The sequence below is a fragment of the Caloenas nicobarica genome, chromosome 2 (assembly GCF_036013445.1).
Source record: "Caloenas nicobarica isolate bCalNic1 chromosome 2, bCalNic1.hap1, whole genome shotgun sequence".
In the NCBI taxonomy this organism is placed as follows: Eukaryota; Metazoa; Chordata; class Aves; order Columbiformes; family Columbidae; genus Caloenas; species Caloenas nicobarica.
The window spans coordinates 151700896-151726889 of NC_088246.1; the positions used below are offsets into that span (position 1 = coordinate 151700896).

At 45.7% G+C, this 25994-nt stretch overlaps 1 protein-coding gene across 1 annotated transcript in view; it reads right to left on the minus strand.

Moving 5' to 3' along the window:
• The window catches only part of SNTB1 (syntrophin beta 1), a 115356-nt gene extending 95837 nt beyond the window's left edge, over positions 1-19519 (minus strand). The window contains exon 1 of the mRNA XM_065629815.1: positions 18917-19519. Coding sequence (XP_065485887.1) covers positions 18917-19439 — 523 coding nt within the window. The 5' untranslated portion in view covers positions 19440-19519. The remainder of the gene's footprint in view (positions 1-18916) is intronic.
• Between the last annotated feature and the right edge of the window lie 6475 nt (positions 19520-25994).

Sequence of the window (25994 nt, forward strand, 5' to 3'; positions counted from 1 at the left end):
AAGTCTTCAAGCATTCAAACACCTGGTAGTCTAAGAAGCATTGCAAGATATATTACTATGTTGGAAGAACATGCAACAGAGCAAAATACTGGTTGAGGTGCAAAGAACCAGCACATTTAGGTTGGAGTCACCAAGCCTCCAAAGGAAGAATACATAAACAACAAAAGTGATAAGCAACGCATTAAAAATAAATTGTTTACTAATAGGACATGGACTGAATACATCAGGGAATAGTATATTAAAAAAATCTTACATAAATAAACTAGGGAATTTCGAAACGTTGCAGGGCTCAGAAAGCAAGTCAGCTATAGCTCTGTGAAATGGGCAGGAAAGTCAATGTAATTAAATGGCCTCGAGGCAAAATAAATACAGCGTGGCTGGGTTTAGCACAGAATAAGTCATCTAGATCTGAGACCCATACAAGCACCAAAAAAAAAAAAAACAAGAAAAGAAAAAAAATCACACACAAAAAAATCACAGGAGTCCCACACTGTGTGATCAGCTGCATGGTATGGACCAAATTTAGCATGCCCAGAAATACAATGAACTTGAAGTTTTAGGTTATCTGTGCATAAACCCATTCATGAATAAGATGAATTTATTCTCTAAGCAAGGTGTATACAAATAAAGCTGTTGCACTTCAGATTCCCTTCCTGCCTTAATCCAAATAAACTTTTAAACATGTAAAACTCAGTTCAGTCTGTGCTTTGTTCTTGAACACCACAAGACTGGACTGTCCCTCTTCTCACCCATCAAAGGTAGTGGGGGGTGTCTAATTTTCTGGCTGTTGTTCCTCACTTCAAGTGTAAGATCATCCCTCCTGCTATCAAAGCAACCCAGCCTTTGTTCAGGACAGGTACTTTTAACTTCTGAATTTCCCACTCCCACACACAATCCAGGAGACAGCCTGCATGAAAGATTTATATCAATCCTTTGTGCAGCAACACAAGGTTATATAAAAGCTGGGATATGTACAATACAAAAGAGGTAAGAAGCACACTTTTACTTGTAGGTGACACAATTAACACTGGAAAGTCAAGATTGTCACACAGCAGTCTAGCACTTTCCAAAAAAAGAGGGTGGGATTTTTTTTCAACTGTGGCACAATTTGCAACACTAAGAGAGGTCCTGGCCCTGTTCCATCACTAAGCGATTGAAGTTGGTTTCACCAGGGCCAAATTTCATCCACTGCGTGTTGACAAAAACAAGACAAGCCTCAGCACGATGGGTGCAGTTTCACAACAGCTTTACACAGAACTTAAACATGAGCTGTCCCCTGAAATGGACCTCAAATGACTCACGTTGCCCCTGACCTTGCTGCCACCCAGGCAGCCAACTTGGCGACCTGGACTACCCCAACATGCAGCATGGCCACAGACCTCGGGTCGGGGGGCAGGAATGAGCTACCGAGGGCAAAAGGAGGGCAGGAAAGTCCCACTCAGCTCAGGCTGTGGTTTCATAACACATTGGCTTCAATGATGAAACCACCTCGCTGGGTTCCTCCTCCAGCCTCAGCACTTTTCCTGCCTCGCGCTGCAGTCCATGGCTCCCTTCTGCTGGCACAACTGCTTTTGAGTCTGCTCTGCAGAGTCCATCACCAAAAAAAAAAAGCATTAGAGATGACATTGTTTCTGGAGCATAACTTTAGCCCATGTAATTAAAAAAAAAAAAAAAAATCTGCTTCTGGCACAGCATTGTACACAGTTAAATCAGTGCAACCACAAAGAGGTGCACTGCAGCACAGGGATGTGCTTTTCTTATGCAAGTTTCTTGCCAAGGCCAACATACAATGCAATGACATGCTAATATTATCAAAGAGTATATATGTGGTTTTTATATTGCTTGCAAAGAAGCTATGTAGTACTTTCTGCTCTTGGGATTGTATCCTACTCTGCACAAATTCTCTGTTTCACTCAAAGTCCCAGTTGTGGAGAACCATGTAACTGAGTAAGAACAGGAAAATAAAGAACTGTCCTCAGCTGAGCTAGTATCCCCGTAGTAAGTGAGGAGGGAGAATGGCACCTCCCAAAGAGCACTCGGCCCTTTCCTCTCTCTGCTGCCCATCCTGAGAGCAGGGATGCTCAGCCTAGCCTAAATGCTTAATGAAAGAGTAATCCTCTCTAAAGGTCCGAACGCCCCTGAGAAAGGAGAAGGCAAAAGCAAAATCACAAGAACTTTTCTCTGCCTATTGCCTCCTAGCATTCAGAATTAGGAATTAAGATTTTGGTACACAATCAGTAAAAAAGCACAGAATAAAACCAGCAAAAGGAAGCACTCAAAGATACAAACAAGTCCATTTCATAGATAAATAAATAAATAAATAAATAAGAGGGAAAGGGGGAAGGATTTATCCTTTCAACAAAAGTCCAAATCAATTAGATTATGTACCTTTAAGAGAAAAGTCTATATCCCACACGTTACCCCTCAAAACAAAGTCAAATGCCGTTTTACAGATTGACAGAGGCCTAGATTAAAATTGCACTCCATGTGGCCTCTAGCTCTGCATCCTTGTTAAAACATATTCCCAGTCAGCATATCTCACAATTACGTAAGAATGTCAAAAATTTACTAAGCAAAGGGCTATTTTTTGTACTCTCTGAGTGCTAAAACAATGACACCCCCTTCATAAGTCCATAAAAAAAATTTAAAAGCCATTAATATAATAGTGCATGAGAGCAAATTAAAGTCTATCTAGAAGCCCAGGCTGCAGTCTGGCTGCAGGATGCTCCTGGGGAGTCCAGCAAGGTCTGAAACTACTGAGGAGACAGATTTGAGATGATATCAGACATTTTCCCTCCTGGCCCATGAGATATAATAAACATTGGTGGGCGATGATAGCATCCCAGCCACAATCAGTCTCACGCTGTGCTGACTTAACGCTTCTCCACCCTGGAGAGACGACCATGCTGGGACCCCACACACCAGGACATCAGGAGCGCACTGCCCCTCTGTTGTTACCTCTACAGCACGAACATCAAAAACCATGACCCAGAAGTGAACATGCCAGCTAACCAGGCCTGAAAAGACATGTTTAGCTTGGCTTTATTTGCCGAAGCCCAGCCCACAACTACAGAGAAGCAGAAAGGGATCAATCTCTGACAAGAGAGCTTGAGGAACAAAGAATGGACTTTACCTCCAGCACAAAGCTTCTCAGCACTCATTTTCTAATCAGTGTTAATAGATATTGACAATACTGCTTCTCCTGGCAGCCAGCTGCTGGGCACACCTCTCACAGCCCATCACCACTGCTGCAAATGAAAAGACTCAGAAGACGTGGAGGTGGTATACGCATCTCCTGCAGGCTCCAGCTTCGTGGCTACTCATGTCCCAAGCCTGGCTCCATGTCATTAACTGAGGCAGAAGGATCTAGAGCACAACTAGCAAACGCAGAAATCAGACCATGCTCCCTTCGTGGCAGGTAGGGTGTGAAAAGCCGTGGCCCTGCTGATGGAAACACTCCATGCTTTGCTACAGATAGGTTCAGCTCGATTAACCTCAGCAGCTTACAACTAACTGAGCAGGGAGGACAGGCAGCAGGGATGACAGTTCATGCAGCAGTTAAGCACTGCTCTGGATAAGAACAGCTTTTAAGTGTCTTCTTCCTCCTCCTCTGACAGGTAATTGAGATAAAGCCAAAGGAGCCACACCAACACCGGCAAAGCACAAAACTACAGTCCCAGACATTCCACCCCTCTACTGTTGAAGGTAAGAGGTGCTGCAAGCTACACCACACTCAAGAAAAACTGTGAATAGCTCTTGGGCCCTGGGAAGTAACTTCAGTTGAACAGAGTTTACTTAGGACTAGCAAAAATACCAAGCACTTGAATGGCATTAGTATAAGGCATCATACAAATGAAAAGGGCAGAGTTAGACTCTTTACCTCAACTCCAGCTCTCCTCCTAAATTTCACAAGGGCCCACCTTCTGAAGTAACAAACAATGGTATTCCAAGAGGTATTCCCACTAAACACTTGAAAACTTAAGCTGCCAAAAAGAGAAACAACCAGCAGTGGCCTTGCTGGGCACTGCTGCGCCTTTGCATCGCTCAGTGCCCCAGGGCAGTGAAGCAGCTCTGAGCTTCTAACCAGAGGAGAAAACCTCTGCAGAGCAACTTGGGCAGTCTTGTGGCATGGCTGAAATACCTTATGGCTCATGTTAAACTTTGTCTTATAAAGATTTGAACTGTTTAACTGCCTGCTCGACGGCTCACTCTGCAGCAGCATTTCAATGGGGACACAGAGGACGCACTTGTCTCTCTCCTTCTGATGGACAAGCCACAAACAGCTGGTTTCTCTGTGTCAGAACCCGTTTTGCCCATTCCCTCCAAAAGAAGAAGGACGTTTATGCTGGGGACACAAAGGCTGATCTGTTCAGAGCTGGCCACAGTCCTCCTGCCTGACTCCCATCGCCGGACTGACACAGGCTGGCGTCCAAGGGGGAAGGGTAAAAACGCAAGCGCTGTCCAATTTCCCCAAAGACTGTTCCTAGTAAATGTCATTATTTCAAAATGTTGCACTTTGAGAATACTTCTGTGAAGTGCTCATGAAAATCTCCACTATGTAAATTGGAGTTTAATTTGTATATTCAGCATTGCCACTCCTTAAAAAGAAGTTAAACATGGCTACATTTTTTCCGGTGGAAAAAGATATGATTTGCAAAATGGTTCTTCTCTCTTTGGCAATGCTCCCATTTGCTTGTTTGTTTTGGTGCAGCATAGGTTGGGAGGGCGGAATGATAATAAAAACATGAACACTTTTTCTCCTCACCTGAACAGCGACAGGCACAACAGCAAGCAGCTTTATGCAGTGCAATCAGCACTCGTACGCCCATAGGAAAGCAAAAACAAAATCATGGGTCTTTGTCTTTCACAGCCTTACCCAAACATAGTTTCCACGAAATATATTAAGACATCTGATGTATGCAGAGGACATCTGGATCTATATAGTTACAGGATCGGGGCATAGAGAGAGGAGCCTACACACACTGAACTTCAGGCCACACACACACACTGCAGAGAACTGGATGGAGTGTTCTGCCTGTCCTTGCTCCCTGCCCACCCCGCTTCAGCCCGCAAAGCAGAATATTTTCACATATTGTTATTTCCCTACATCGTCATTATACGATATTTATTTAAAGGCTGAAGAGACGGCGTGACCCACTTGCGCTCTGCAAGCACTTTCAGGGAGTACCCGTGCGCGGGAGCCACGGATCCAGCCAGGCGGCCGTGAGGAAGGCTGGCCTGAGGGGCTGCCAGTGCCCCTCGCAGCTCTGTCCCCTCCACTGCCTCCCACATAAAGCAGGGATATGGTTCTGGAACACAAGCAAACCTCCCCGCAGAGTCAGCTGAGGATGACAGGGCCTCATCAGCCTCCTTGGCCACTGCAGCTCATACAAATCTTCAGCAGGACTATTCAGGGGGCTCAGGCTGCACCACAGGGGCCTCCAGCCAGAACTGAATCCCCGGAGGAGCTGGTGCCAGGATGCTGCAGCTGAAGTGCCTGTTGAATCAGACCCCTGTTATTTTTTTTCCTAGCACTTATCAATGCAATAATGTCCAAAATGAACGGAGTGAACATTGCAGAGCTCTATCTCACTTGACTTTTCTGAATCAGTTATTATACTTTACCTAGGTACTCTTCATGTAATACTGTAAGAACTTTCCAACAATCTTCCAAAGCCTTGATTACATTTTTAAAATTAGGGGTTAGTTTCAACTCACTGTATTTTTCTAATGATGACTATATTTAAAATGAGAAAAAAACCCACAAGGTAATTGGGTTGCAATCCACACCTGAAGGCCCCAGGGCTCCTGAGCTAATCCAAATTCCCCCAACACCTCAGACACAAAATATGACACACTTGCAGTTTATGTACTGTCTTGCGATGATACCAATTCTGTCACTTTTCAATCACTCTGAAATTGCGGTTGCAACTTTGCACCTCTTTAGAGATAAAGAAAACCATCAGGTTTGGCTGTTAGCCAGGTGGACATTAGTGGCTGACGGAGCCTGTCTGGACACAGCGTTCATCCCCAGCAGGGATCTGCCAGCGTTCAGATACACAAAGCAGCCAGCCGGGATAAAGTCGGTCAGCTAACGTTTGGATTCTGCGATTACTTGTGCAGCTACGACTGCACGTTCTTCTGCATAATCAGGCTGATAAACATCAAACTTGTTCTGATGTTGCCTCGCATCCTAAATGATGCAGTCAGAAGCCAGAAAGGAGGCGAATGATATCCAGAAAAATCGGGAGGAGAAAAGAACATTGTCGGGTCAGGGGGAAGCTGTGCAGAGGCTTTGGGCTTGGCGTACTCTGCACACGCAGAATATCTCTGTCACAGTCTGGCATTACACACTGCAACGGCACTAAGGTAGCAGCAAACTCCTAATTTCTCCTGGAGAACCATCTACACACATTGACAGTGCTACAGAGAGGGCGGGAGGGCAATTACAAACCTCCCGCTCAACAAGAAAGAGGTCAAATTTCTGCTGGGTGCAGCTTTTTGGAGAAAAACTTAACTCCACAAACCAGCCTTCACCTGAAAATACATTTTTGTTGTCTCCAAAAACAATAACTGCTTCCCGCTCCAGTTAAACATTATTTTTAGTGTGCCTCTGCTGTTGCGGAGGTCAGAGCTTAGCTCTGAACAAGAAAGAAAACCTGAAACGTCCTTTGGAAAGCTGTTGATACAGTATCTGTCACCCTGGAATTTAAGAGAAACCGTGCAGGTTTGCAGAAGTAACATTTTGACACCTGTCTAATTTGAGACAAGGACCCACAGCTTAGGCACAGATCTGACTGCGCTGAATTATTCAACGTTTGTGATTAGCACTGAACAGTAGATGAAGAAATAATCAATTGTTTAACCAATGTTTAATGCGTTCATAATGTTTAAGTGCTCATGTTTAACCAATTATTATTGCGCAAAATGACTGAACTCAGAGACTGAACTGCTGCCACTTCTGTTTTACAATGCTTTCACTCATGGGGCTTTGGTGGAGCAGGAAGGGAGGAAGGACAAGCTGCAAGGGTTGCAGAGGGGGAGTATGGAGTCAGGTTTGCTAAGCACGGTAAAGCAATATTAACACAGATCCTCAACTGAAAAGCTTGCAAGCAGGTCCTTTTAGCCACACAGGAAGCCAGCAAAGTGAGTCAACATCCACAAGGACCAAAGATCTGTCCATATTATTTTAAAGGAGAATTAATGCAGCAGGTCTCAGACAGAGGAATAAGCTGCACCGGCATCTTTTTTTCCCCAATCAGTGATTGATGTCAATATTGCCTCCTAAAAAATAACCGATTCCCACGGAAATCAATGGGAAAATGCATACCTATTTAAACAGGAGGTGACTTTTGCTCTCCCACCTTCTGCTCCACGTTCACTCTCCTTCCTCAGCACTCTCTAGCAGATGGCAGGTTGTCTCCATCGTCCTCACCAGCCTGGCCATTGCCCACTCGCCACTGGAGGCTCGGCCACGGACAGACGGACATGGACAGTGGGGTCTGGGTGGAGAACACAGACCCGGAGGAAAACCAAAAATGCAGGTGCAGCCTCCTGTGAAGCACTCCAGCAGATCAATCAACCCAGAGACTCCTTCAGTGCAGGTATAATCAAGACTATTTCTTTCCATTTTCATAGAACAATTAATCTACATAGCACTGACAACAAACAAATTCTGCCTTAGATACGAGCAAATGTACATACGACACACATGCAAGCTCATGGCATACACTACATGAGTGTACCCACTTGTACCTTGTGCCCATGTAATATTGCTGATAGACATTTATAGCTGTGCCTATACCAGAGCTAGGTCAGCTCGGGAATTAAATAGCTACATTTGAAGGTATTCCTAAATCAACATCAGCCAACACAAAGGTGAGCAGAGAGAAAGCAAAGGGAAAATAAAAAAAATAATGCATCACATATTGCCCCCCAGAAATAATTTCCCAGCCTTTTTATGGTTTCATGAACACTTCTTGTTTCCCTCATGTACATACACTTCCACACAAAGTCTTTAATACAGCAGAAGCTAAAAAGGTAGTCAGCCAATTAAATTTACAGATGCATTGAGGAGATATTAAAATTACACCTAGATGAGCTATTTTGGGCAAGTTGTAGAGACTCGTGAAGTTTCTACCTCATTTCTCTCTTTATTTAAGGCTTCTGCTGTGAGTTTCACAGAAATAAGGAAGTTTACCCCCAGAACTATGACTAACTGAAAAGATCAAACGTAAATGTCTTACAGGAATTCATGTAATATATCAATTGTGACTTCTCCACTGGAAGCATATCTGTCTTGGCTCGTACCAAATATACATCCTTATCCACTTTGTACAATGTGTGTATTGATAGAAAAGCAACAGAACAAAGTGATTAAGGAGAACAGCATGTCTAAATTTTCCAAAGAACAAAATAAATACCTGCACTTACAGAAATGAACTACATATTTTAACAAAATGGGAAAAATCTACTGCATTGAGTTGGTCAAAACTTTTTGGTCATGAAAATTTCCTGTCGATAAACATGACGTGATTGCAAAGATTTTCCAGGAGGAGAAGGTACATTGGGTAATTCTCTGCTCTTCCACATAGAAAATTCTACTCAGAAAAGTTTTTAAATGCAAATTCAAATCAGCCTTTTGAAAGTAAATTGCTTTCTTTTTAAATATAAAATGCCATTTCAAGTTAAAATATAGGAACTTATGTGTTTTCAAGTCAACCCTTCTTTTTCCTACCTCAAAAACCAAAAGGTATTTGTTCCTCAATATTTTTGTTAAGAGAGTAAACCTTGAAACCTTTCTAAGGTCTTAATGCTATTTATGCACATAGAAAGCAAGCTCTGGCAGAACTTGAATGGAAACTCAAGCACTAAATACTAACATTTCAAGGTATGCCTAGCAGAAAAGTTCAATATATATATAAACCAAGATCAACACAGAATGGTCCTAGCATAGCAGTCCTTACACAGGCAAAGCCCAGAATCAATTTAAGTTTATTTTTATAGGGTGAAATTTATAATATGCCCAGACTCAGTATTTATTTCCTCAAGGCTTCACAGACAAAGTGTTGTTCTTTTGATAGCCTATCCCACATGTTTATTAAAATAGATATAACACAGTGAAAGGAAAACATAAAACTGACAGAGGATCATTTTTAGTTTCAGGGATAGTTTATACTCCATCTCTTAGAACTTCAATTTATGGCTTTCCTTAATGGAACCTTTCAGGGTTGATTTTAATGTGTTAAGTGGAAATTTCACTAGTTTGTTACTGCAATGTTTTCTTTATGACTCGCCCTCATACATCACTTAGGTCTGGCTTATTTATACAGATAAATGTCCACTGAATGGACTGGGAACATCTTAAAACTAGTTTCTTTCACTTGCATTCTTCCTGAATTTTCGTTTATTGCCTTTTTGGCTGGACACGTCTCCAGCGTTCCACAAACATGAAGAAGACTCATGTTACTATAAGCTTTTTTTACCTTTTTTTAAGGCAGGAATACAGATTTCCTCTCCAGGGCTCGACAAGAGCCATGTGTACAAATGTCCTCACATCAGCTGGCAACCCAACTGCTACCCCTGCAAAGAACAGGGCAGCAAAAGCCATGAGAGCAACAGTGGCTTCAAGCAGATTAGCTGTGGCATCTCTGGCACCTCGAGGCTTGTCGGCAGGTTTAAGCATTGCTTTTGTTTCTTCTCACCACTGTGCTCAGGACTTCCTCAGCTGTTTGAAGAATTTGAGCTGTGTTAACCCTTTGACCAGCCAGCATCAAAGTCATTCCAGCTTGAAGCTGGCTCCCCTTCTCTTGCAGCAAGCACATTCTCTTGACTGGATTCGACAGAGCTCACAACCTGCTCTGGAAGAGGCTTTCCAGGGGTGCAATACCTAAAGCCTCTCTGTGCAGTGATGAGCCAGGACAGCCCACCACACTGCTCTCAGGGTGGAGAAACCCAATGGGTAACAAGGCCATCAGTTCAGCCTCTCCAGACCTGGCAAAGCCCCAGCAGCCTTAAGTTAGTACAACCATGTTGGCCTCAAGCACATTTGAAGGTCAAGCCCCAAACAAGGAAAGTCTGTTGATGGGGCTGTTCATTACACAAGTGTATATATAAATACGTCTTACAGTGTGTGTCTCAGTGCCTAGGTATGTCTTTATACAGGAGGTAATCTTACAGGAATCCTGCTGGTTCTCTGGAGACACCCCTGCATCCCAGCCACGCATCACTGATGAAGGAAGCTGGGTACCAGGAGAGTTTGCCACTGCATGAGACAAGACAAATAAGTCAAAAGGGGCAGATAGTTACCAAGGATAATGTGGTTTTTGGGAAACAATGGTAATTTGGAAGCCTTTTTTTCTGTCCACAGCATCCCCTTCCCCTTCCCCCCTCAAAAAAAACACATCAACTAAAAGAAAAAACCCACAAATACTTCAAGCAGCAAGTACTGAAGGCAACTCCTGCCCACCTCATTCCTGGAAAATACTCCTGAACATCCAATAATTAAATCCCTCCTTTGGCTTCATGTCAACAAGAGAAGGACCACGCTGGCTCCTGCCCGACAAAAGTAAGACCAACGAGAAGCTGCTTGCTACGAGCGAAATCACGTCTGCCACTGCTGTCCTGCCAGCCCCGCTACCAGCTTAATCCTCCCAGGCTGCTTCACAGTGACTAAAGCCCAAACTGCAGGATAAACAGATAAACTCTCACTGTCTGAGTTAAAACTATTAGCTAAAAGCAGCCCGATAAACTACACGCTGAATATCACTAAACCTCTCCAGCATCTTCATCTTCACAGAGCTGCCTCTTGCTCCCCTTGCAGAATCAGAGCCAACGGCAGTTAAAACACACGTGTTAGTATAGTAAATCATCCTGGAAATGGCTATTATTGAAATAACTCAGACAAGAGTGGAAATATGTTATTTCCATGGTATAGCTTTCAATATTCTCTCATAACTACTTGATTATGTTAAAAGCCAAAATAGGTATTGCACCAGTAGAATATGCCTATGGCAAATGGAACACAAAGCTTAACTAATGGCGCTATTTCCCTGAAAGGGCACATGAGGCTGATAAATAGTCCCATGAGGTCATGTTATCTGTTGGAGCAAATTAGTTAAATTGTGCCTTCTTTGCCAGAGGAGAATTTATATTCTGCTACTGTCTTAAAAAAAAAGTTTTTAAATTTTATTTTTATGTTATTATATGTCTCTAACATTCAGATACTAGGAAAAGGGATATTGTTTCTCAGACACTTACATCATATCAGGAATTGACTATTTTTTAGCATGCCATTAAAGTGAACAGAAGTTATTCACACAGATGTACACACACAAGTTACTCACCTGTGTGCTGCTTGAAGCAAGCTCACTACTCAAATAAATGTCATCTTTAGAGAGAAACACCCCTGAGTAGTGAGGAATAAACATGGCTACAGCCTTAGTTTCCATGACTTTTAGAGTCGTGCCAACAAGCACAACTTCTGACAGTTCAGCAAAAAGCTGCACAAGATTTTTAGTAGTGTGCTGTATGTTAATAATTTCTAGTCGGAGACAGTTTCTCCACATCTACTGCTCTGGCTCATTTCCTTACAATTAAGAACTCCATTTTACCCAACTGCTAAAACACAGATGTGCTGTATTTGGCAGTGACCTACTCTGTCATGCCCTTGGTAAACACACAGTGAAAGCCATAACCAGTTCAGTAGTTCAAGTTCTAGACAGAGAAAATTGAAGCCAGACCATAACAGAAGTGTACAGTAGCAGCAGTTGGAAATTCAAGTCTGCCAAAGAGTCATGCAGAAATTACATCTCTTAATTTAATTTGTGTGAAGGAACAAACCTAACTCAGCAGCAAGGCAGTATCTAGCGGTGAGGTGAAGCAATCTGAAGGACTATTCACAGCTGATTAAACTTTTTGTAAGCAAGTTTGTTAACTTACGTTCTGGAGAAAAGTACGTTTTGATAGCTAAGTGGATGATGGAGAAACGAATTTTGTCTTTTCCCAACTTCTCTACAAGCAGACTTAGGTAAAAAACTTTTGTGTCCTAGTTCATTACTCAGTGTTGCTGGACTCTGAGACACTGCAAGATGCTGGATGCCATAATTTCAATGAATCTGCTCTCTTCCAGAAATGCAAGGCCCATAAAGTAGGGCCATTAGACATCTTTCAAAGCATGGAGACCAAGCCTCACAGAGCAGCTTTCTTGGTCCTGCAAAACAGCAGCCGACAGACATTTATTTAAAAGTATGAAGGAGACTCATAACACACTTTCCAACACGTAGCATGAGTGAAATGTAGCACTCCACACTTTCTACATACCTTATAGTTTCTCACAGACTTCTCTAGCCCAAATCAGCTATGCCTCACCTTCAACATCTTCTAACTTCCTCCTCACAGTGACGCTCCTCAAGGCGTGTACCAAATGCTGCCCTGATGTTCCTTCCCATCTCTACAACAAGCTTCGTGCCCATGCCAAAACAGACTATTTATTCCTGCTATTCAGAGTTCTAGCTCTTTCCCAATCCACCACAACGGTACGATGCTCTCCCAGATTGCTTTAAGTACGGATGTCCTGCCAAAGACCCTTAGCACAGACACAGCTTATGCTGACAGCAGTATTTTTCTCTGCTCGATATAGTTTAAGGTTTGGAGAGGTGACCAGCTGAGCCAAGCAAAGCTCACCTCACACCAACCGCTGTGGTGAGACCAGTGGGGCGTCAGGTGTGGGTAGGAGAGATGAATCTCACTGACCTCCACCCACCACGTCAAGGCCAGCAAAACTGTGTTACACAAGCTACTCACAAACCCTACATGTTGCACAGTGGAAAGATTCTTGCATGACATAGTAACTCACTGCTACCATCCCTTCTTCACCAACTACTTTTCTGAGATGCCTGAATAATTTTTTCAAATGTGGAAAGCCAGAGTCTCCCATGCACTGCTGGGACAGCTTTGTTCCCATCATATTTTTGTTCATTTACATATGTTATTGCTCTCTTGAACTACTGTTTCCTCCAATTTTCCTTTTTTCTGAAGTAGCTGTACCGATTTTAACAAGTAGCCATGGCAACATAATCTTGCAGAATAAAGTACAAAATAATCCTATGATCAGAAATCTAAATAAGAAAAATGGAATGGAAATAATGTGTTCTTAAAACCTGGAAGTGACCACTGGAACAGATTAAAAATAGCTGTGGTAAACTCTCCAACACTTATGAACTCTGAATGCACAAAAATGGACATTAAAGTCAAACTTACAGATAAATTACTATCAGGAGAAGATCCACACCATGTGTTATGAAAACAGTGAGATTAAGTAAGTTAAAAAACAAAACAAACAAAAATAACAACGCCACCACCCATGAGCAAACAAATGAAAAAAACCACAAAAAAGCCCAAACAAAACCCAAAACAATCTATACCTGAAACCATCAGCCTGCTGGGATCAGCACTTGTTATCCCGCTGCAAAGTGCTGCAAAGTGAACTGTCACAGGAAGAGCCTTGACCAGGCTGTCCCAAATCCAAACCCTGGTTTGAATCACAGAGGCTCCTCACCAGCTCCCTCGGGATGGAAGCACAGAAGCGTTTCAGACGCAATCCCAGTGGGGACAGGGACAGGGCAGGGATGGGACAGCGACATGCCAGTGCCATTTGTGATCACCTGTGCGATAATGCCTCCCTGGTAGGGCGGCGAAAAGGCACCTGCCATGGCAAAATAAAGAAACAAATACTGTTTTGTTATAGCAAAAGCCTTCAGCTTTCAATTTCACTCTGTCTAATGGCTTAAAGATTCTTCAAAGAGTTATACCAAGTTTTCAATTTAATTTTCCACAGAGGAATTACTGCTGGGTTTTTTAAAAAATGCTTTTTTTTCTAATGATATTTAATATGTTGTCTCTGTATGTGCAAGTGAATGCAAGATCCTTAGACATATTTAATCTTCTAAGCACCCTTTAAGGAGATGATACTAAGTCCTACAGGAGAATAATTTCTGAGATGGGGGGGGGAGGTGAGGGGGAAACCTGCACTTGGTCCAGAAAAATCCAGGAATGTGTTGCCCACAACTGCCTTATTTTCTTTACAGTAACTGAGAAAGAGGACTTGCACCAGATTTACTGCAAAGAGGATGTACTGATTCTTATCTGTGAAAGGTGATACAGACTGTCTGGGCTGCTAAATTAGCCTGTAATCTAATCTAATCATTGAAAGACACATAAAGTGTTCCCACTCAAGCTTCCCCATCAGCTGAAGGCAGCTGAAACAATCAAAACTAAGATTCTCAGGGACTGCTTAGACTTGGTGTTCTTCAGAATAAGATTACCTGCTCCTTTCCCTTTCAATTTCACTTTCAAACTGATGTGTGCCAAGGGCAGCTACACAGGCTGTGAAATCTCATATAGCTGCTAAGTACAAAGCATTTCCTTAACTGCATATTTGCTGGCACAGAAAGAAAAAAGAAAAAAAAAGCTAAGTGTTTTCTCCACGCGTTTACTGGAAGTGTAAGGAATAACTATGCATACAATTTGCAATCACTGAGATTTACAGCTCTGACTGTAATAAGTAGTTATGTCACGCAGGCACTTATTAAGTGCCCCATGCCTCATTATTCCCCTATACTTCCAAGGGACACACTTTCTTGGATAAATAATATATATTGCTAACCCCCAGAATCTCTTATTGTTGGTATTTACTGAAAGAAACACATAGCTTGAAAGAAAATGTAGATAAGATAGAAAAATACAGCCAATAAGTAGTACATGCCTATTTTGCAGTATTTCAACATGTAATTCACACAGGCAGAATCCCTTCGCTTCATCCAAAGAGGATTTAAAAAAGGTAGGAAGCTAAAAAAGTATCCTGCAGCCAACAAACAAAAAGTACGCTAATGTGTTTTGTTGGGTTTTTTTCTCTCCACATCCAAATACAGCGTCGTGCAGAGGGGTCCTGCCTGACATGAGTGCAGGCTACTTCAATTTTTCATTTTTTCACCAAACACATAGAGAATATGAGTAAAGTACAACCAGCTTGGCTACAGATCACAACTGCTCTCATCTAGGATGCTTCGATAGAAACAAATGCCTTTTGTGTCTTGAGAGTCACTTGAATATAATGTGCTTCGCACAGCACAAGAGGGGCTGCTTGATTTTCCAAAGTGCTTATTTAAGAAGACCCAATTTAACAGAACTGCAGGGAAATTATATGTACAAACAAGAGCTGTCATGATAATTTTAGCTGCCTTCCACACCTGCAAATATGCACTGTACAAAGAAACTGTCTCGTCTCTCACATAGGGAAATTCTTTGCACTTCTGAACACTGGTAAGAAGCTCCATCCTGATGTACTGAACACCTGAGAAGCCACCCAGGGCTGACAAGCCCAACACTAGCACTTCCCCTGCCCCTGCTCACTGGCTGCTTTGTTCCTCTGCATCCATGCCCAACCTGAGACAGAAAACTCACACAAAATTTAAACCCTGCATGCAGAAGAGGTCCGTCCCTGCAGATGAGGAAAGATCAGGATTACTTAGGGCTCAAGCCCTTCCTTGCCATAACTTTCTTCTCCTCTTGAACCTTCTTACAGCTTCTCCTATGGCAGTGTCATCTATTGCCTTATTCCCTTTCCGTTTGTCAAATTCTGCCTGCTTTCAAGGCATGCTGGCCAATCCCACAGATCAGACCTGTAGGATGGAACAGATTTCTACAACTTTAGCTTAGCGGCTGGACTACACAAGTGCGGACTGCGATAGAATGATGTCCTTCAGGGGGCAAAATGAGGGGAAAGCACAACCCAGGATTCCTATTAAATTTGTAGGACTTCTCAGTCCACTGAGCTCTGTAGTTGTGCCACCCCATGCCAGCACAGCTACTGCAGCTTTGCCACCCCTCACCCTTCAGCAAGTAATTTCTTTTTCCACCAGCTCAGGAGATGATGATCAATGCAGCAAAAGGGGCAAGCGTTAAAAGGAAGCATTGCCCCATCTCTTCCTCTCTTCACAGACCTTCCTCCTCCCTCCACCCACGCCAGTGCCAGCCCCGCTGCCCACACATGGTGCAGAGGGCCGGGGAGAGATTTTCTGCTCCCTTCCTCCCCACATAGGAATGCAGTAGAGACTACAGTTCAGTGCTGAGCTGATAAATGCCTCATTTCACTGAGCAAGCACTTTCAGGAAGGACACTGTCTAACAGACGGGCCCTAGCACTCTGATGTTGGGTGTATTGAGCCATACTGACCACATCTTCACTGCTGATAACCTCTGGGAAATACACAACTGTAAGGCCCTTTCCAGGAACGCACAACATGTTGTGCAATACCCAGAGCCCTGTCGCACCGTTAAATGTGCCCCTTGTGCTTCACACCTTGCTATGCCTTTGAACTTTGGCTTTCCCGGTCTGCAAGTCACAAGTAAGTCTCAGAATCACCCTGAAAATGTCAACATTACATTTTGACCCCGGAAACACGTGCTGGCATTGCTTTGTTAATTGGAGAAAGATCCTAGAAAGGAGCTACACACGGGTCTTGCCCTGCTCCAGCACAGGCTGCTCTTTGCAAGACAGAACTCTCTAAGAAGTCAGGAAATGGCAAATTCCTATTGTCTGGAAGGAAAGGAAAAATCAAGGCTCTCCCTCCTATACTTTAAAGGGGAAAAAAAACCCTTTTGGATTTTCCTTCCTTTACTAATAAAAATACCATTTTAGAATGTGCTACTGAAGAAAGTGCTTCAAAGTGGGAAATTGAATTGCAGCGGATTGTTTTAAGCTGCCTGTTTATACAAGCCATTCACGTAGAGAGGTTCCCTGCTGAAACCAGTAGTGCCTCCCCGGGCAATGCTGCGGCCAACTCTTTTTTTGGTTACTCCGCTGAAATAGGCACAATAAAATACTGAGTTCAGTGTCAGAATATTTTAACTCTACATAGAGGTGACTACTGAAATATGCTTTTGATTTACAAATTACAAATTCAGTTGCAGAAACAACCACCGAAGCACATCCGCCTTCACGGAGCAAAGAAATGCAAGAAAATAGCTGTGACAATGGAAGGAGTGGAGAGGAGGAACGTGCTAAAAGTTGACACTGAAACAGCATCTTTGCTCCTACTGGGAATAAAACTGAGGTTTTTTAAGACTCATACAGCAGCAGTGTGTTCAGGTGCTGTCACTGCAGGCACTACACAGAGAGAGGGACACTGTTGCAGCACTATATACATTACTCATTAGATCACACCAAGGGCCAGCCGCTGCCTGGCCTGCACCCCAGGAAGCCCTTAAACTGCATAAAGAAACCAGTGACAAAATTTAGATGCAACAGCCTCATTTCAGACCTCACAGAGAAGTTTATATTAAGACTACACAGGTATCTTCGCAAGCAGTTGTTCTGCAGTGAGGGAAGACTAGCCGCACTTTGGTCCTGCGAGCAGTGTGGGGCACAGGGAGGGGAGACACAATTGCCCTCAGCTTCTTAAATCCTCACGGGGCACTAACTCCTTCGCAGTTTTCATTATCATGTGGACAACATCAAATAATTTCTCAGCATACACTGCTGCAAATGTCATTTTCTCACCTTCCTTCCCCTTCAAACTTTCTCTATAACTTTATGCCGTAGTTAGTTGTTCATGGTGGATCCTCAACTGCACCTCCTAGCTGCCAGCAGCACCTCCTTTGCTCCTCAGAATAAGCACCAAAAAGACAGACGGGAAAAAAACGTGCAGTACTGAAAGGGCTACAGGCACAGCAAGGTGGGAGAGCCTGTGGTTCGGAGGAAGGTGATGGCACAGGGGAAGAAGGTGCAGCAGCATGCCTCGAATGCCACTGACCTCCAGTTAAATGAACTTCTGGGCAAATAAGTAATCACTTTATCAAACATGCGCCAAGGGTATTTCTGAAGCTGTTCATTCTTTCAGGTGAAGCAAGTAAATTAGTCCTTGTGAGAAGACAAGGATTAAATGCCCATTAATGCCTCTCATCCCATGAACTCGCTGTCCTAGGAAATGTGGCTCTGCTTCTGCTCACTCCCTCCCCACCATCCAACCTGTTCTGGGAGGACACCCTGCTTCCATGCCTCCTTCACGCACACCAATGTCTGCTCTTTACTCTGGGCTCGGTTTCTAAGGCCACTTCTTACAAACTGTTTCAGTCACCCTTGAGAAAGGAGACAAAAGCCACTGCTTTGCAGGGATAGTTAATGTGTCAGTGAGGAGCTGCCAGTTTCCTTCAAGCCTCTTTTTCCCCGCTCTTCCCTAGGCGGGAGTGGTGGAAGCGGGCAAGGAAGAATTGGACAGCAGGAGGTTTCACACATTTCGAGCTGGCTCGGGAAAAGCTCCCCAAGTCCTTCGCTCACGACCCCAGAGGGCTTCTTTACTCCTTTAACCCCTCTTCTCCCGGTGCCCAACTCCCCCCACCTTTCTTGTGCTGAAAAGCCGCGAACGTGTCCAGGCGGCAGATCCTGTGGATCCCCCGCCCCGGCGGGGCTCGGCCAGGCTGCCACCGTGAGCCCTCAGCCTGGGAGCCGCGGGGACGGGACGGGGCTGCGGGGCCGCGGCGGCCGCGCACGGACGGGGCTGCGGCGGCACCGGCATCTGGCAGGAGGACGGAAAGTTCAAGCCCAGCTCCCCAGCAGCCCGATCGTCCCTTCCCGAGGCGCTCCGTCCTTAACGCATGCCGTCGGGAGTCCCGGCGTGGCTCGGGGCAGGGGGAATAAAACGCTGGTAAGACGCCCTGAGGAGCAGTGCGAGAAGCACGGGGGCACCCCGTTCAACCCGCCGGCTCGGCTGCGCCGCCTCATTGGCAAGCGAGCTGACCTGCCCCAAAGCCTCCCGCCCCGGGGTTGTGCTGGCGGGCGGGCTGTCCCCGGTCCCCCGGTCCATTCCCCGGTCCCCCGGTCCATTCCCCGGTCCCCCGGTCCAACCCCCGGCCCCTACCTTCCAGCAGCACCTCCTTGCCGGCCCGCTTGAGCGCCTGCACCGCCTCGTCGTGGGTGGCATCCCGCAGGTCGGTGCCATTGACGGCAAGGATGGCATCGCCCACGTAGAGCGCCTGGGTCTGGTCGGCCGCCAGCCCCTTGAAGATCTTGCTAATGAGGATGGGCATCTTGTTCTCCTTGCCCCCCTTGATGCTGATGCCCAGCCCGCCCATCTCCTGCTTCAGCACCTTCACGCAGCGCTTCTTGTTGGAAACGGCCTCGGGCACCTGCTCGGGGGGGTCGGTGAAGGCGGTGCGCACGGCCGCCGCTCCCCCGCCGCCCTCGGCCCCGCGGCATGCCACCCCATCGCCTCCCAGGCCATTATGGGCCGCGCCGTCGGGGCGCTCCTCGCCGCTCAGCACCAGCGCCTCGCCGCCCAAGTTGGCCAGCACTTTGTGCCAGCGCTCCCGCACCAAAACTTCCAGCCAGCCGCTGCGCTGCGCCCGGCCGCCCCCGCCGCCGCCCGCCGCCGCTACCGCCATCTTAGGAGCATGCTGGAAGCGCTGAGTGACGGCACCCCCGGCACGGCGCGGCGGCACCGGACTTCAGCCGGGGGGGGCGGAGGAGCTCCCGGCGCGGCGGGGTGGGGCGAGGAGCCGCGGCCGCTCCCCTGCGGGGCCGCGCCGGGGCGGGCGCACCTGGCGGCACCGCCCGCTGCCGCCGCGCGTGGGTGTGCGTGTGGCCGGGGCTGTCCCGCCCCTCCCACGGACACACGGCGGGGACACGTCCTCGCCGAGCCGCGGCTGTCTGCGAGCTCGGGGTGTGATGGCACTTCAGCGCTGGAAGGACCCGCTGGGAGCGGCGGTGTCAGCCCTCGGCTGCTGCCGTCTGCGCTGCCGGGGTGTAGCAGGGACGTGAAGGAAACCAGCGGCAGAGAAGCGTCAACGAAAAAAGCAACTTTGCTCTTCCCAGAGAGCTTTTTATAAAGCGGTTTAAAACGAATGGCTGGCACAGAGGTAGTTAAATTTCAACTGCATGGAAGTAGAATCCAAGTTGTTTCACGGCTTTGTGGCATGAAGGTGGTGATTGTCACTGATACTTCTGCACATTTTGAAACTGTTCTCGTTTTCTTTGCCCTTTGGATTACAAATTTTTAAGGCCCATGGAGGCCACATTGCCCGTTTTGTGGTTTTTCCCCTGCTCGCTTTCCTCCTGGAAAGCAGTTTGGTGCCTGATGAGGGGCTCAAGGCTCCAGCACCAGAGAGGACAAAGCTTTCACATGGCCGATTTGGAGATGCTACCAGTGGGTCTGATGGTGCTGCCCCACAGCAATGTAACTCTACAGACACCAAACACCTCCTGGACTGCCTTTGTTTCTGCTCCTTGCAGAACAGCTCTAGCTCCTTCCTAAGCTGGGCCTAAGTTCAGGACCATTTGGTATATGTGGGAGCGACACTTTGAGAAGGTTCAGGTGGCCACTGAGGTTATTAGTTCAGTTCATTTCAGCTACGTGAGTCACATGGGTGCCTAAATACATCATCTTGCTACTCTCTGAAGCAACGCCATTCATTTCTGACACCAGGGTTTTGCTCCCAGGTCCACACAAGTGCCCCAGGTTAATGTGGGCTGGGCAACTTGGGACTCAGCTCCTCAGCATGGGTGGCACCTACCTATAGGATCATTCCTGAACAACCTTGGCTTGGTTTACTAGGGTGTCTCAGACCATGCCGCTCACACAGAGCTACAAAAAGCACATCCCCTTCCCCCCAAAAACGGCAGAAGGAGGCCTCAACCCTCCTCCATCTGCAGCCTCACCCAGGCTGCACACGGGTCCCTTCTCCCTGGGAGGAATGCAGCCCTGTGCCTAGGGAGAGCAGGAACCCACAGGTGATGGGTTATTCAAGGATAACAGATGGGCGGAGAAAAAGCAGGCTGAAGAGAGGTCTCATCATTTCTCATGTTAATTAATGCAAGGTGAAAAGCTATAATTAAGTTTTCAGGGCTGTGAATCCAGAGTGAAAAGAAGCATGTCCTGCTAAACCTGAACGAGGCACCTAAACCCGAGACAGGACAAGGCTGTAACATGCTTTTCTCCAGTATTTCTCACTGAGTAATTTAGGTAGCTCATATACAACACCTTGGATGTTTGGGTTTGGCTTTTTTTTTTTTTTTTTTAAATTTTAAACCCATTCCTAGTTGCCAGGCATAGTGAATGAGTGTGCTTGTTCAGTTCCAGCAGCTTCAGTTAGGTAAGAGAAGGATGGGGAAGAAAGGACAGGCATACAAAAATCAGATGCTGCAATGCCAGCTGTTGTAGCACTCATAGTGCTCTGAGCCCAAGTGACCAGGCCAAGTTATAAACCAGGGATCTCTCTTTCCCTAGAGATCAGTTTTTAGCAAGTATTTTTTATTTTTAATTCATGAATTAGTGAAGAATCAGTGCTGCTGCTAATAGAAATATGTCTCTAAGTATTTTTTTAAAGTAATTTCATAAAATTTACAAGAAAAAAGTATTCCGGTGTTTTCTGTCCTGTTGTAAAAAGGTAATAGAGGAAGGAAAGGAGATGTTTAACACCTGATACTTCTCCTTTGGCACACTGTGTGCTTGGCTGTGTTTACTGAGTGTGTCTGGTTCTCCAGTGGGGTTCCCATGGAACTGCCTTGTATAGACAATTGCACTGTGTGTATTCAAGAACTGTGCTTGCTCCAGCTATTTTTCTTTCCTATTCCAGCAGAGGTAAATAACAAAATTTCCCAGGGCCAGTATCTGAGATATTGGTCCCTAGTAGGAAAAAGTCCTTATATCAGTCTTCATTGCCTCCTTCTCCCCATCTTGGAACTGTAAGAAAACAGGTAGCGTTTTAATCTTGAAAATAAAAATAAAAAGAAAATAGTGTAAGAAATGCTAAGGCAGAGGCCCAAGGCAAACAGTCTCCCCAGGTTGTCTCCCTGCTCGGACACAGTGTGATTGATACCTGATGACTGAGCTTCCCTGTCTTAGGAGTGCTGGTTCATATTTCTATTTGTGTACCCTGAGTCTTTGTGTACCTGAAGAATAACTTTTGGCTGCCGAACTAAGGGTGAGAAAGAATAATGGTGAGAAAGAAAAGGTGCCTTGAGACTTCTCCACTGCTACCCCTGCCAATGTTACCATCCGCAAACCTGCCTTGGGTCTGCTAATCACATCTGCAATGGCAGTTTCTGCAATACAGGTTCGTGTAGCAGGAGCAGAAGATAAAAATGGGCATTTAAATGAATGAACAACTATTGAATGCTCAGGTTTGCAACAGAGAAAACTGCTACTCCAAAGTCAGTTGCTGGTCCCTAGTGGTTTCCTGTGCATGGCAGAGTGCAAACTCCTACTTGCAGCTACAAACTTCTCCTGATAGTGATATTTCTGACATAAACAGTAAATACCCACACTGCAATTGTGGCGTTCAGTGTGACTGTTTGTGAGGAAGCCAGGATGTGCAGTGGGATGGGCAGAGCACTTCCAAGCTCCTGTCTCTAGTCCCTAGAAAAGCTTCCAGTGCAGACAAAGCTTAGCAAAAATCTCACTCCGTCACTTGCCCTTTTGAAAGGAAATGATTTGCTGTGAAAAGCAGACCCTTTCAAACAACTGAAACAATCGTCTTTTACCCTTTTTATTTTAGCAGTATGTAAAAGCCTGGACTAGATTAGGGCCCCTTTCACTCGTGCTGTATAAACAAATTGTTAGGAGAGATAAAGCTAATAGCTGCTGTTGAATAGGTCTTTGATCTGTAGGGAACTGTGGGCTCAGTTAAAGCCAAGTGGCTAAATGGAAGAAGCAATTCAGTGAACTGGAAGAAGTGATGGGATTGGAAAACACAGGCACTGCCTCCTGAGACAAGGAGCACCAAAGCAGATCCAGGTCAGAAATGCAGGAGGGATGTGTGAGGAGCTGCCTGGGTGCCCAAGCAAGAGGAAGGGGTTTGTGGTCTGTGTGCGCGTGTGAGAACAGAAATACAGGAAAAGCAATGCAGGAGGATTTGTGAGGGTGACACTGAGGATGTTCTTCAGGCTCAGCTTTACTAGAGGGGCTACTGTAGACATTCAGGACACTGCCTGCTCTTGGATTTTTTTTTTCTCCTGTTTTCAGGCAAAGGAGTCAGCATTCAGGTTTTATGTAAATAAACTGGCCTCCTGACAGCAAAAACATCGCAAGGCCACATATGCACGCTCACCGCTCAGCAGTGCAGGGAACACAGCTCCCACCCTGTTTCCAGGAGGAAAAGGTAAGGACACAAGAGAGCCTTTCTGTAGCTGTGGCTTCTTTATGACTGTCTATGCTATTCTAAGGCAGAGATACATGTTTTGAAGGCCTTTTGGGAGACATTTGGACCCTTCTAGTGCTTTTGTTCTTAATTTTTGCGTTGTCAGTGTAGCAGTGATAGCTCAAAGCCAGCCCATCCGAAATTCCTTTGAATTGGAAACAGGGCTGTGATCCTTGAACATGTTTCAGATGACGTAGGTTACACAAAATCAGGTCTGGATAATGACGTTCCCATCTTGTTACCCTGACGCCGACCAGCTCAGCAGACGGATCTAGACAGGAAGGAAATCCAGCATCGGAAGCCCAGTGCTGGAAACCCGACAAGTGATGTGAGAGCTGGAAGGGAGTCCAGTTCCTCCAGTGATCTCAAACATTGCAGCAGCCAAGTTTAAGTAAGTCTCTCTGAGGGACATGCCTCAACTAACCCTACTCATTCCCCCGTGGCTGCCCCTCCTACGTCTGCATGTGCTGGGATGCAGCAGGGCAGGCTCCAGCCCTGGTGCAGATGCCCCTGTTGCATGGTGGTGGGACCTCTCACTCGACTGGTGTCACGCATTGCAAAAAGGCATTGCTGGTGGGGGACTGGCAGCCTGCCTAATCCCCCCAAGCAATCCACCCCTTCCTCAGTGTTGAGGAAACCTGTTGGCTTCAAAGTCAGCATCGAGCAATCATTACTCATTGGCACTGGTGGGGTTATGAAGATGTCAAGAGCACCCAAAGATTTTTATAATTTGGAGGTTGCATTATGGCTTATTTTTAAAACTATGAAAGCATTGTTTTTCTTTTTGTGGTTTGAACCTATCCAGGTTTTTACACACATCATGCCATTTAAAAATAAAATTAATGCATAGCTTTTTGCCAGCAAACGCTTTATGCGTTCAGTTTTTCAAAGCAGGAGCCTACTTGTGCGTGCATGAAAGAAGTATGTGTATGAAACCTGTGTGTGCAGAGTCACACGTTAGCTAGGCAAACTGAGAAAATGTCCCCACAGCTGGGGAGTTATGGGCCAGGCTGCAAATGAACATTTCCCTTCTGCAAAGGCAACTCTGGCACAAGCGAAGGCAGAAGCGGGTGCCAGGAAGCATTCGGGTTTCTTGTGCACACAGCTTTAAGGCTAGTTCCTGCTACCGTTAAAACAACTTTAAAATAGACAAGATCAAGCTTAGAACCCTAGAAACTTTTGCCTTGGCTCCAAGCAATTTTATGAAGGAACTGAAACCAACAAACTCTGAAAATAAAGGTTCATACCTACTAGTGTTGACACTATAGCCAAGTAGTTTTTCCTGTCTTGGTGTCCTGCACTTGCTCTGCAGATCTCTTTCAGTGCATTGGTTTCTTAACTTTTTCATTCCAAGTTACTTTGATCCTGTCACTTTGCAGTTTCTTGAATAGGATTTTTCTCTCTTGCATACCGATCTCCCCTCACTCTATACACTAAGACCAAGATGTTTAAAATGCCAAGATCAGAGGATTACATTGCAGTTAATTCATGAACATATAATAAATAATGAGGAAAAAGGTGGTGGATCTCCAGATTTCATCCAACACATTTCAGCCCTGATTTTCCTTTTCATTGGAAGCAGGTTAATCTGTTTGGCTGTCAAAACACCCGAAGCATTTTGCCATCTTGTTCTTTCCTGTTATGAATCTATTTTTTTTTAATGCTGCAGAGTGTGATAGGTCATATGTTAGAACCACATGGTTCTCACCCCACAGCCCATGTCCTTGACCTGCCAAATCCTCTGGGCTGCTGCAGGACTGACTTGGAGGAGCCCTGCCCGTCACCCCACTCATACTATGGTGCCTGTGAAGCACATTGTCCATGAGGTCTCCAGGCTTTTCCTGTCCTGGGATCTCCTGTGGTATCTGCTGCTCATCTCTCCCCAGACATCTGTGCCTGCTGCCCCGCAGCAGGAGAGAGGCCGTGCTGCCGTGCAGGAGCCAGAAACATGTGCTTCCTTTGTGTGAAGCTGTTTGACTAGAAAAGCTAGTTTTCTCCTTCTATAGCCTTGATTTCCTTCTGTAGCCTTGAGCTCCAGCTGTACCCTGGCACAGGTGAACTAAAGTCATCTTCTCCCTTTCCATTCCACCTCCAGGGCCATAAATCAGCCTTTTAGAATGATGAGAAACAGAGGTGGTCTGCCAGGACAGAAGGGAAATGAAGAGACAAGTTCGTAATTTGGAAACAGGCAATTTCTCCAAGACTTGTCCTGCAAAGTTGATGCTCAGGCTAAGATTTCAGTCCAAGTTTGCCTCCCAAGAACAGCCCCCAGTCCAAGAGAAGGAAGTGGTGTGGCAGTGCTGGTTCCCGGAGAAGAAGACCTCCCTAGGAGTCCTCCAGGACCTTAGCAAGACTCTCCTACCTACCCATGCTCATGGAAGCAGCAACTCTATACTCCAAGCAGGATGGGTGTCCTGATTCTCTGTGCTTCAGAAGCACCTTGCTCCATTGTCCCTGTTGCAAGAGGGCGAAGAGGTCAGGCAGCCCCTCTGAGCTCTGCACTGCAGCAATGAACCAGCCACAAACCAGTAACTGGGATCTTGCTCCCACCCATCACATGGCAGAACTGCATCAGAGGGGAAGTGGTGGATTTCCCAAGAAACGCCTTGTACTGCACAAGTGATGCATGGACAGGCAGAAAGCCTGCTCTACTGAGGAACAGGAGAGTACAAAGCTGTCACTGAAATACTGGGAATAACAGTGTTCACCTTCAGGTCCTCTATAATATTATTATATTTTTGCATGTGTATGCGGCACTGCCATATTCTTTTTGTTTCAGTTTTGGGCTCTGCAGAGGCTCAG